The sequence below is a fragment of the Palaemon carinicauda genome, chromosome 42, assembly GCF_036898095.1.
Source record: "Palaemon carinicauda isolate YSFRI2023 chromosome 42, ASM3689809v2, whole genome shotgun sequence".
Lineage (NCBI taxonomy): Eukaryota > Metazoa > Arthropoda > Malacostraca > Decapoda > Palaemonidae > Palaemon > Palaemon carinicauda.
This window is the reverse complement of record NC_090766.1, coordinates 9772799-9785110: the sequence shown is the minus strand read 5'-3', so window position 1 is coordinate 9785110 and position 12312 is coordinate 9772799. Positions and strand designations below refer to the sequence as shown.

General features: G+C 39.9%; 2 protein-coding genes across 2 annotated transcripts in view; one reads left to right on the top strand and one right to left on the bottom strand.

Annotated features, from left to right (window-relative positions):
* The window catches only part of LOC137632768 (glutamate receptor ionotropic, delta-1-like), a 132457-nt gene that overhangs the window by 3778 nt on the left and 116367 nt on the right, over positions 1-12312 (bottom strand). The window lies entirely within an intron of this gene.
* Positions 192-12312, top strand: part of LOC137632954 (thioredoxin-related transmembrane protein 1-like) — a 35316-nt gene continuing 23195 nt past the window's right edge. The window contains exons 1-3 of the mRNA XM_068365087.1: positions 192-351; positions 8732-8893; positions 9448-9604. Of these exons, the coding sequence (XP_068221188.1) occupies positions 206-351; positions 8732-8893; positions 9448-9604 (465 nt within the window). The 5' untranslated portion in view covers positions 192-205. The remainder of the gene's footprint in view (positions 352-8731; positions 8894-9447; positions 9605-12312) is intronic.

Here is a 12312-nt window from a genome sequence, read left to right as displayed (position 1 = left end):
ACGATGTACGATACATACCTTAGGTATATGCATATGTGTATATGTGTGTTTAAATAAACAATTATACTAAAATCTTTTGAAATAAGTCGATCATGTAACTCCCTAATTATTATTTTGAAACTGTGTACGATAATTTTGGTTGAAAAACGACAATTTTAAGGCTCATGTACAATAATCCAGTCTATCATAGACGTCACCACCGAAGATGGCGGTTGACAGGCGAAGATCCGCGGTCCTCTTCTTTTTAGTTCTTCTGCAATGTATTTATCAAATTTCGGGCAAGGCGGGCGTGATAGAGCTCGACGAAGATAACTGGCACCAGATGCTCGAGGGAGAATGGATGGTGAAGTTGTAAGTTGAAGAGATAATCGCCATTTTATTCAGTGAATTCTATCTTTTAGGGCGGATGAGCTGCGGACGATTTGAGAAAGGCCCTTCGCAGACCCTGCCTCATTACGTCCTGTCTGTTGTCTGTCTGCCTGTCTGTCCGTGGTGATTTCCCCGTGTAATTGACCTTTTACATCCTGCCGGTAGACTGGCAGGATTGGTTATTCGATATCGATTGGTTATATGCCGGTTAAGCGATGTAGGTTAGGTTACCGAGGTCTTGCTGGATACGGTCCACGTTATCTTTCGGGGAAAGTTATGAGAAAAACTAGTTTGGTTTGTCATTAACCGTATCCAATTTGAGTTCTAGTTAATTGGCAAGTTTTATATTAATCACCGTAAGGCCTGGGCCAGGCTACGGCTTATATATATAATATTTAGGCCACTTTGCTGCCATACGTTTATAGCGTAGCCTAACGTAACCTTGAGGCCCCATAGTAATAAATATATGTAAGATATGAGTAGCCTTATGCTTCTATAAATTAAAATCACCATAGTTAATTTAAGAAGACGTAGTTTACCTTAACCTAATTCTATCATAGCATAGCAGTAGAAATTAAGGGGACCCTTTGTATATTAGCGACCAGTTCCTCCTGTGTGTATTAAAAATGCACATTAACTAACCTAAACTACAAGCCTTGTCCGTACCTAACGAGGGCCTTAAACCCCCCTGCGACCCCTCTTACACTACAGTATTCTAAGGTAGCCGTAATCAAACATATAGATGGCCGCTATCATACACACATCCCATATTTTTCCTATTGGCTAAATTATTTTATCCATTTCCAATCATGAATATTTTGATAAAGCCATTAAAAAGTTTTCATACCCCTTTTTATTATTACTATTACTAGCCAAGCTACAACCCTAGTTGGAAAAGCAAGATGCTATAAGCTCAAGGGCTCCAATAGGGAAAAATAGCCCAGTGAGGAAAGGAAATAAGGAAATAATTACTGTATAGGGGATCCCAGTCTAAAATGAGCATTTTGGGTCGTGAAAAACCTAAAAAATTAAGTGATTTACAATATTAATGGTCAGAAATTCATATTAGAAAAGTTAACCAGTTAGAAAAATATTGGTTTATGTTAGTGGCTGGAAATTGAAGTCTAATACCTATAATTCATACTACAGTCTTTAGATGGCTTTAGTTATTATGCTTGAAATATTTTATTTTGATTGTTAATTTTTCTCTTGTTTGTCTATTTCCTTGTTTCTTTCCGCACTGGGCTATTATTTCCTTGTTTCTTTCCTCACTGGGCTATTATTTCCTTGTTTCTTTCCTCACTGGGCTATTATTTCCTTGTTTCTTTCCTCACTGGGCTATTATTTCCTTGTTTCTTTCCTCACTGGGCTATTATTTCCCTGTTGCCTGTTGGAGCCCTTTGGCTTATATCTTGCTTTTTCAACCAGGGTTGTAGCTTAGCAAGTAATAATAATAATAAATCTTTGAAATAGTGTTTGCATTTATACGATCGATATGTAAATTATTACGTCCCAGGATAGATGTGAGAGAGAGAGGCAAGAGAGCGTGCTAGAAATAGGAATGAATGGCGAGCGATTGTGACTCGGTTCCGGTAGGCCCTGCTGCTTCCTCCTGTCACCTTGGATGATCGCAGAGGTAACAGCAGTAAGGGATTCAGCTTATGAAGCTTCATCTGTGGTGGATAATGGGGAAGGGTGGGCTGTGGCACCCTAGCAGTTCCAGCCGAACTCGGTCAAGTCCCTCGTCAGGCTGGGAGGAGCGTAGAGAGGATAGGTCTTTAATTTTTCATGTTTTTTATGTCGGCCACCCCCCAAAATTAGGGAAGTGACTTGGTATATAGAAAAATAGACCCATTAATTATAAAGAGAAATATCTAGAAGTAGCTATCAACCACCCATTTTTTTTTTTTACAGCCAATTCCATTTTCGCTTGAAATTAATATATAAATCTCCTAAAGGCTCATTCGGTAGCCTACAATAATGTGAAATTGTTACGTTCGGCTGCTTTACATGTCAAGGTGTTATTCTTTGAAAGTCTTAAATTAACCCTTGTGATTTCTGTGCTTTCCAACATTCACTAGCAGGGAAATGTCTGCATTCTGGCTTGCTGGTGGAGAGCTAAAGGCCAGTGTACACGGGGATAGTTCACAGACGCCAGTAACTAGCGGCAAGTAAACTTTCCTGGATAGTAAGCCTTTGCACAAGGATAGTTTGCTGGACTATCCTTGTGTAAACGGCCTTAAGCGTTATTTTATTTTATCGTTGTCCGTAAGTTTGTTTTTCATAGCGTGACGCTTGATTTGGTCTGATTTTAAATGTTATAGAAAAGCATTATGAATCATAAACAGATTTGCAACTTGAAGTTAACTTCAGAAACCTTGTCTACCTTTTTGTAAAAAAAAAAAAGAAAACATGAAACAATTTGTAAAAGGCACTAGAAGAGTTACAAGACCCGGGCCTACATGGCTGAGGACCATGAAGTGCGAAGTTGGAGATGATGAATGGAGAAGTGTTGAATTAAAAGCTCAAGATAAGAGATGACTGGTGAAATCTAACCGAGGCCCTGAGCATCAATAGGCATAGGAGATGATGATGATGTAAAAGGGCTTTTGCATTCGTTAACTAGGTTTACCAGAGGTAACGGGGTTGTAGGTGGGCATTAGCACCCCTTTTAATGACGCGCTAAAGTAGGTTAGGTTAGGCGCAGGTTTTAAAGCTTTAGGAGTTATCCCTTTGATAGAGTAAAATGCGATTTAACTTCCCTTTTCGATGCCTGAGGTGCCACATGCTCAGTGATCAACCAACCTTCCAAAACAAAAATATTGGTAAATCTTTCTCTGTGTTTTTTTCATGTTGAACAGGCCGACATAAATCTTTTTATAGTTTATATTTGACATATCTGTTTTGACGTTACTGTTTTTAGAATGATTTATTGTTAACTTGCTCTCATCATTTATTTATTTACATATTTCCTTTCTTCACTGGGCTATTTTTCCCTATCGGAGCCCTTGGGCTTATAGCATCTTGCTTTTCCAACTAGGGTTGTAGCTTGGCTAGTAATGATAATAATAGTACACTTCAAAATGTTTCTCCCCAATCCAAGTTAGGACGCCATGTCGTACTCAATTAATTTGTCTAAATCGAGGTATTTCTAAACAGTATAACTGATAAGAGGACCAGCAAAATTTTATGAATTAATTTTGGCGTCTTTAAAAGCGTGATTAATTCCTCATTGCTTTTGCCAAAATGAAGATTTTGCGAAGGGAATAAATTTTGGCGTCTTTAAAAAGCGTGATTAATTCCTCATTGCTTGCGCTAAAATCAAAGATTTTGCGAAGGGTATGTATTCACCCGTCTTTGTTAGCAAATTTACGCAATGAGTACTACCGTTCTTGACCAAACTTGGTAGTCATGTTGGGTATGGCCCAAGGATGAACCTGTAACATTTTGGGTAAAGTACATCCAAGTACAAGTACGCATCGCTACTTTGAAAATGAACACAATGTTCAGTAAATGGCTAATATTTTGTTAGTTCATTTTTTGTTTTTATCCAAACTACCGAACCAATTTCAACGAAAGTTGGTGGATGCGGGGTATGACCAGAAGAAAAATTCTTTAGATTTTGAAGAAAATATAGTATCTTTGGACAAGTACACTGTGGAGTTGAGAGAAAAATAAGACTGCTTGGCATGGCGAAGGCATGCTCTCTTCCGAGCTTGGCGTGGTGAAGGCATGCTCTCTTCCGAGCTTGGCGTGGTGAAGGCATGCTCTCTTCCGAGCTTGGCGTGGCGAAGGCATGCTCTCTTCTGAGTTCACTCTAGTATATGTACAGTATTTAGAAGTTGGCACTAAACACTCCTATTATCATACACATAGCACTAAATGTTCAGTTTCTGTCGTTTTGAATCACAGCGACACACAGGCATAAGTTGATATGTCACACTTCACTAAAATGCAGTTTAACCATTGATGAGTGAGAGGGTACTTGAATTGAGAGCACATGGTGGTAATAATAGGTGAATTTGATTGCTTCTCCTAAGATGAGTTGGTACAGTCCTCCATTTTCACAGATTTCTAGTCTTGACTAGCCCATTTTGCCACCATGTCAATGATTTTAGGTTCAGAAGATATATAACAATAATATCAGCAGGTTCTTCTTCAGCAAACAAAATGGTTCCTCCTTACAAAGGATCCTGAAGGGATGTAAAGCTTGCAAGATTGCAGGGAGTGTCCACTAGGTGGGGCAGTAAGCAAATGTTATGACTTTAGTTCTACATCACTTCAACAGAGGGCACCACTGGATGCTCTATAAGCATCTAACTTAGGGGCCAAAAGAAATGAGAAGTTTTTCAAATTATATAAAGAAGATATGAAAAAATCTGTATCCTCTCTTGGTTTAAATTAGAATTACCAACATTTTTCCTCATATTCAAAAGAAAGCTGGACCCCTAGGTTGAGTTATTAGAAAAAACCTAATGGGGCTTTGGGTGAATTATCTGGTTTTAAGTGTAGTCTCTTCAATTGGATAGGTAGACTACATGTATCATTATTTAAAGTTATGCCATTCTACCTTCTGTAATGTACAATTTACCAAGATGGACTCAATAATTATGTATTATACAAACAAGCTTAACATATCCCATTCTTTCCCCAATGTAAATTGCTTATTTTCCTTGTCCTGATGGGAATAAATCAGAATAAGGTTAAATAGCTTCTCTTTGCCTTTGTTGACAATCGGGTAGTTATGTCAAAATAAAATGTAATGTAATTGGAGTGTAGGCATAACTATACGTCACTGTTCCTCCTTTCTCATGGGGGAATACCGTCAGTGGTGCGTTTTCCGTGTTATTCCAAGGGGCTTTGCAGTGTTCCCTTGGCCCTCGGCTACATTTGCTTGCTTATCCTTCTACTTGAGGCCTACCTCCGTTCTCACATCCTTTCTTACTTTTGATCCTACACAAGCACAAACCTTCATCCTTTGATATGAGAATGAATCGGTGCAACTAGGGAACTCGGTAGTTAAAACCTATAACGAGGTGTCGGTAGTAGATGGGAAATCCTCCCCACAGTCACTTTGATTTCTGCCGCTGTCGAACACAGGAGCACATCATCCGAAGAAGAGAGAGAAATCAACGACGAAGTCCAGGATGACTGATCGACTTCACCAATCTCTCTTCTCTTACACAAGAGAGGTACGGTGCGGTACCGAGAACTGGCTACAGAAGGTATCTTGGTACATAGCACTGGAATGTACTGTATGTTCCTACTACTGTTGCATGATCACATACTGGACTGAGCAAAATTGCTCTTGGTGAAGGTCCATCGCTTACTCGCAACAGAGAACCAGTGATGAGACATGCGATCATTGATCTTCTTGCGACTCTTGTGTCACTAGGGATGCGGTAAGGAGTGTAATCAGTCCGCGTGCTGGGAAGCTCGCACGAGCAACCGGGAGCAAGAACAGCGAACCACCCCGAACTGCTCTCATTTCTATTACAGTACAGTCAACAAGATACACCTTCTGGTAAACACGATTGGCAACACGGTCTTTCACCACCTCGTAAGATTGGCAACACAGTCCTTCACCACCACACACGAGTGGCAACACGGTCCGTCACAATCTGGTGACCAGTATGTACGCTATGTGATGCTCATGCTCGCCATGCCATGCTCATTGGCACGCACCACAGAGACTAAACTATGTAGTTCGTCAATCTCTAGGGCGTAGTTGCCAGAGGCAAAATATTCGGACACGGTCTTACGCGAGGTTATGGATTCCAGTGTAAGCAAGTACCATTTATTCTTGGTATGCACCTAACCTAATGCCTGTTGGATCCCTATGCACAGACTTAGGATGTTGGCAGGTGTCGTCACTTTTACTCCTATGCAGGTGCTCTGAGAATCCTTAGTTAAACCCGCCACTAATTTAATTCAAAGGGACTTCCTCTTAAGTTGAGCATCCTATTAACCCTTTAACCCCCAGGCTATTTGGAAATTTCCAACCCTTAACCCCCAGGGGGTTATTTTTTTCCCAGCACATTTTGCAGTATATATTTTTTTAAATTGCTCTAACAGCATTAATTTTTGTCATAGAGAGGTCAGGTTGGTCTCATTCTCTTGGAAAATGCCTGAATGTTCTCAAAAAAATTATCAAAAATATGAAAAAAAATAATTTTTATAGCATTTATTTGCAAAGACGTACCGGTACGTCCATGGGAGTAAAGGGATGGCTTTTGTGAAACGTACCAGTATGTCCTTTGGGGGTAAAAGGGTTAAAAGAGCAATGTTTTGTACTTTAGTAAGAACAAGTCACAGATTTTAAGATTAATTTTTATAGCATTTTTTTGCAAAGACGTACCGGTACGTCCATGGGAGTAAAGGGATGGCTTTTGTGAAACGTACCAGTACGTCCTTTGGGGGTAAAAGGGTTAAAAGAGCAATGGTTTGTACTTTTGTAAGAACAAGTCACAGATTTTTAAGATTAATTTATATTCGTCCCAACTAATGAAACCTGAGTACTTAACAACCCCACAAGTTCAAAGTCCAGAGGTCAAAAAGTACTAATCTGATAATTGACAGGTGGGTCTGGCTTCTCCACCACTTGTGGTTAGTTATAAATACTGTGCCTTATTAAATCTTAATGGCTATTTCAGCTCCACTGAAGTTTTACTATTAAAAGAATCAGGTTTCTATATTTGGGATAAATACAAATTCATTTTAGAATTCGTGATATTAGAAAGTAGTTCAGTTTATACACCTACAAAGAAGGTAAGGACGAAGAGACGAAAGGGTAACGATGAAAGAAAAGGTAGAACTCATTGCATCTGAGTTGACCAATGAGACCACTAATTTACCCATGTTAAGTGGCTTTTTTTTTTTATTATAAATAAGGTGAGCACATATTATATAAACATTTATTTAACAAGTTTTCCTGTTTGGGCAGTAATTGTATAATTTTTACACTTATGATTAGAGTGGTTTAATTTTTACGTATGGTAGTTTAAAACCTATACAGTTTAGACAGAATTATTGTAATGTAATAGAAGTAAAAACGACTTCATTCACCCTTTATATTTACCTTGATACTAATAGTCTACCTATGTTTAGTCTATGGTTCACACAAATTACTGACTTTGGTTGTCAAGATTGACATCAACGAAATCAAGATATTGTAGTGTTCAAGTTTTGTCGTTATAAATTGTTAACGTACAATGAAAGAACAACCATTTATCTCTTGGAGGTTGCCAGTCTCTTAAGCATTATGATATGGTTTTAGTTGACACATGCATATTCTGGATATTTACCTCCACCAATGAAGTTGGAAGGAGGTTATGTTTTTGCCCTTGTTTGTGTTTGTTTGTGAACACCTTCCTGGCTACAATTTTAATCATGGAGTAATGAAACTTGCAGGGATTAACTGTTGTGTAAAAAGCTGGAAATTATTAAATTTTTGGAAGGTCACGGTTAAGCAAAATGCCCAATTCACATAATCGTCCGTAAGTTTGCACATCGTTATCAAACTTCAAACTTGGTTTATATATGAGTGTATGAAAATCCACGCCAATTAATACATGTTTAGGTCAAGGTCGAGAAATAAGCTGCCGCGGCGGAGGTCTGCCCTCCACTGAGTGCCCCTCTAGTTTCTTAACCCTTTTACCCCCAAAGGACGTACTGGTACGTTTCACAAAAGCCATCCTTTTACCCCCCATGGACGTACCGGTACGTCCTTGCAAAAAAATGCTATAAATTTTTTTTTTTTCATATTTTTGATAATTTTTTTGAAAAAATTCAGGCATTTTCCAAGAGAATGAGACCAACCTGACCTCTCCATGACAAAAATTAAGGCTGTTAGAGCAATTTAAAAAAAATATACTGCAAAATGTGCTGGGGAAAAAATAACCCCTTGGGGGTTAAGGGTTGGAAATTTCCAAAGAGCCTGGGGGTTAAAGGGTTAAATGCTTTCATCAAGTTGAGGTTCCTTTATAACTATGCTGAACAGTCATGATTTGATATTTGCCAAAGAATTGATCTTGTTTTTATGTGGTTTAGTTTCTTATGCTGCTGCCTCCGATGCCTTAGATGACCGCGGAGGTAGCAGCAGTAGGGGATTCAGCATTATGAAGCTTCATCTGTGGTGGATAATGTGGGAGGGTGGGCTGTGGCACCCTAGCAGTACCAGCTGAACTTGGTTGAGTCCCTTGTTAGGCTGGAGGAACGTAGAGAGTAGAGGTCCCCTTTTTTGTTTTGTTTCATTTGTTGATGTCGGCTACCCCCCAAAATTGGGGGAAGTGCCTTGGTATATGTATGTGTGTATGTATGTATTTTCTTATGAATGTTTTAAAATAATTTTTTTCTTCTCCAGCTTTGCACCGTGGTGTCCAGCATGTAAAACACTTAAGCCTATTTGGCATGATTTTGCCTCGTGGAGCGACGACCTCGGAATCTCCGTAGGTCAGGTCGACGTAACTACTTCCCCGGGATTGTCTGGACGCTTCATGGTGATAGCGTTGCCCACCATATATCAGTGAGTTGCTCTTTTCCGTTAATGTTCTCTTTTAAAGCCCGGTTTCTCAAAACTTGAAATTTTCTGCGAAAAATTTCTTTTTTTAATTAGCATCTCCTAAACCTATTGACGCAAACATAAAAAGATATGGAATTTAATTGCCTACAATTTGGAAAATCACTTTTGAAAATCAAAAAACTTTCATATGAAAAAGTCACACTAGAAAGTTAATGCACATTTATAGAATATATGAAAGTATATCAAAATTTCCTCAAGTTTTTTGTATAAAAATTTTCAAATGCCTTTTAAATGAAAGAATCAGTTGATAGAAAAAAATAGATACTGTATATTTAGTTTATACTGTATAACATTGTAAGATTCACAGATCAGCTTGTTTGGTGTACAGTTTTTAAAGATATTTTATAGACAGTGATGAAGTACAGTCTGCATTGTTTTGCAATTCGGAATAGTGCTTGCTATCTTGAGTTTTTTTCTAATGTACAGTTTATAAGATGTAGCAATTTATTATGTGTAGAAGATCATTCATGCACAACGAAGTTGCATTTCACTTCTAGCGTTAAGGACGGCGTGTTCCGTCAGTACCGTGGATCTCGCGACAAAGACGAGTTCATGAGTTTCATCGAAGAGAAAAGATGGCAGGCGGTTGAAGAGGTTCCAGCATGGAAGTCCCCTGCATCAATGCAGATGTCTGTAGTTGCCCAGTTCTTTAAGGTACGTTGGAATTTGTTGGCAGAATATTACTACTGAGGAACCTTCATGTGGACTGTTATGATTTTTAGATGGTTACTCAGTTGGTCATTTTAAGAAACTATAATTTATATTATCTTCTCTATCTGCATTGGGTTTTTAACAATTTTTACAAAACATTTTGTTAGATGTGGGAATCTAGCAAGTGGAAATGAAAGTTCAGTATGATATTTGATATTTCAATGTGAATGTGGTCAAGTAACCCTGTCCACTCTTGTCAGAAGACTCCTCGCTAATGTCTTAGGTTGCAGCGCGTACTGTACTGTTGTATAGTTGATCTTATTTTGGGAGGGTTTGGTTAGGTAACAGAGACACCCTTGAAGCCCTCCTTACTTGCAGGGGGTGGGTGAGGTAACAGACACCCTTGAGCCCTCCTTATTTGTGGGGCTAGGTTAGGTAACAGACACCCTTGAGCCCTCCTTACTTGCAGGGGGTGGGTGAGGTAACAAGACACCCTTGAGCCCTCCTTATTTGTGGGGCTAGGTTAGGTAACAGACACCCTTGAGCCCTCCTTACTTGCAGGGGGTGGGTGAGGTAACAGACACCCTTGAGCCCTCCTTATTTGTGGGGCTAGGTTAGGTAACAGACACCCTTGAGCCCTCCTTACTTGCAGGGGGTGGGTGAGGTAACAGACACCCTTGAGCCCTCCTTATTTGTGGGGCTAGGTTAGGTAACAGACACCCTTGAGCCCTCCTTACTTGCAGGGGGTGGGTGAGGTAACAGACACCCTTGAGCCCTCCTTATTTGTGGGGCTAGGTTAGGTAACAGACACCCTTGAGCCCTCCTTACTTGCAGGGGGTGGGTGAGGTAACAGACACCCTTGAGCCCTCCTAATTTGAGGGGCTAGGTTAGGTAACAGACACCCTTGAGCCCTCCTTATTTGCAGGGGGTGGGTTAGGTAACAGAGATACCCTTGAGTCCTCCTTATTTGTGGGGCTGGGTCAGGTAACAGAGATACCCTTGAGTCCTCCTTATTTGTGGGGCTGGGTCAGGTAACAGACACCCTTGAGCCATCTTTATTTGTGGGGCTGGGTTAAGTAACAGACACCCTTGAGCCCTCCTTATTTGTGGGGCTGGGTTAGGTAACAGACACCCTTTAGCCATCCTTATTTGTGGGGCTGGGTTAGGTAACAGACACCCTTGAGCCCTCCTTATTTGCTGGGGGGATGGGTTAGGTAACAGACACCCTTGAGCCCTCCTTATTTGCAGGGAGTGGGTTAGGTAACAGAGATACCCTCGAGTCCTTATTTGTGGGGCTGGGTTAAGTAACAGATACCCTTGAGCCCTCTTTATTTGCAGGGGATGGGTTAGGTAACAGACACACCTCTAGCCCTCCTTATTTGTGGGGCTGGGTTAAGTAACAGACACCCTTGAGTCCTCCTTATTTGCAGGGGGTGGGTTAAGTAACAGACACCCTTGAGACTTCCTTATTTGTGGGGCTGGGTTAAGTAACAGAGACACCCTTGAGCCCTCCCTATTTGTGGGGCTGGGTTAAGTAACAGACACCCTTGAGCCCTCTTTATTTGCAGGGGATGGATTAGGTAACAGACACCCTTGAGCCCTCCTTATTTGCAGGGGGTGGGTTAGTAACAGAGACACCCGTCAAAAGCAAACGTCGGCGAATTCTCGGTGCCATAGGTCGGGTCAACTCAAAGCCCTCACCCTCGTAACGCAGGCATGGTTGACTAACACACTAGGGGTAACCCACTGCACTACATTGTTTTCATTTGGTTTCTATTGTGGCATTGTAGTTCATACTACTTCTCAGAGGTCCTTTTTATTATTATCACTTCAGTACAAGATAACACGACTCATCACAGGAAAGTCATCGCCACTCCACCCTATTTATAAGTATCTAACCATACTCGCAGATACTGTAACGAAGTCTGTAATTATTGATGTTTGAAATGCATCTGAAATTGAAAACAAAAGTACAAAAATCCTTTAATGAAGCCCAATTATTCTTTTTAAAATCATTATTTTTTTAGAATGTGATAATGTGCGCTTAAACTAGTCGGTCAGGTGACGAAATCGAATGTCGTGTTTTCAGTGTTAACCTACGTATTTCATGTACAGTACGTTTAGTAATTTTTATTCATTGAACATGTTGAATGTCTATCCTACCACAAGGTAATAAAAAAAGGTAGCAAAAATGACTGTTAGACATCAGTAACATTTACAAAGTTCTATGCAGTAAAATCTCATAGCACGATGAAATCCTACAGTGCAGCGTACACTTCATGTTCAATGAACGCAATAATTAAGCGATAGTGATTAAAGGATTGCCCCATGCCACGAGATTTTACTGTGTAGAGCGACTATGGATTGCATCATGCGTAACAGATTTTACTGCAAAGAACTTAGTAAATGTTAATGATGTTTGAGTCATTTTTTATCTTAATTTTTTCACTTGTGGTAGGATGAATATGTACATGAACTGTTGTTTAAGAGCCCCTATCTAGATCTATAAACACACACAAACTCAATCTCTCTGTAAAAATCCTTACATAACACATGTACATGAATTAACACCTCTCTTTACATCAAATTTTAATCTATCTCCCCAAACCATTCTATTCCATACTAGTAGGCACACTCCATTGCCAGGGCCAGGTTATTGGGTTGGTGTGATCACAAGATTCTTTCATAGTGATGCGGTTTCTTGCATTACG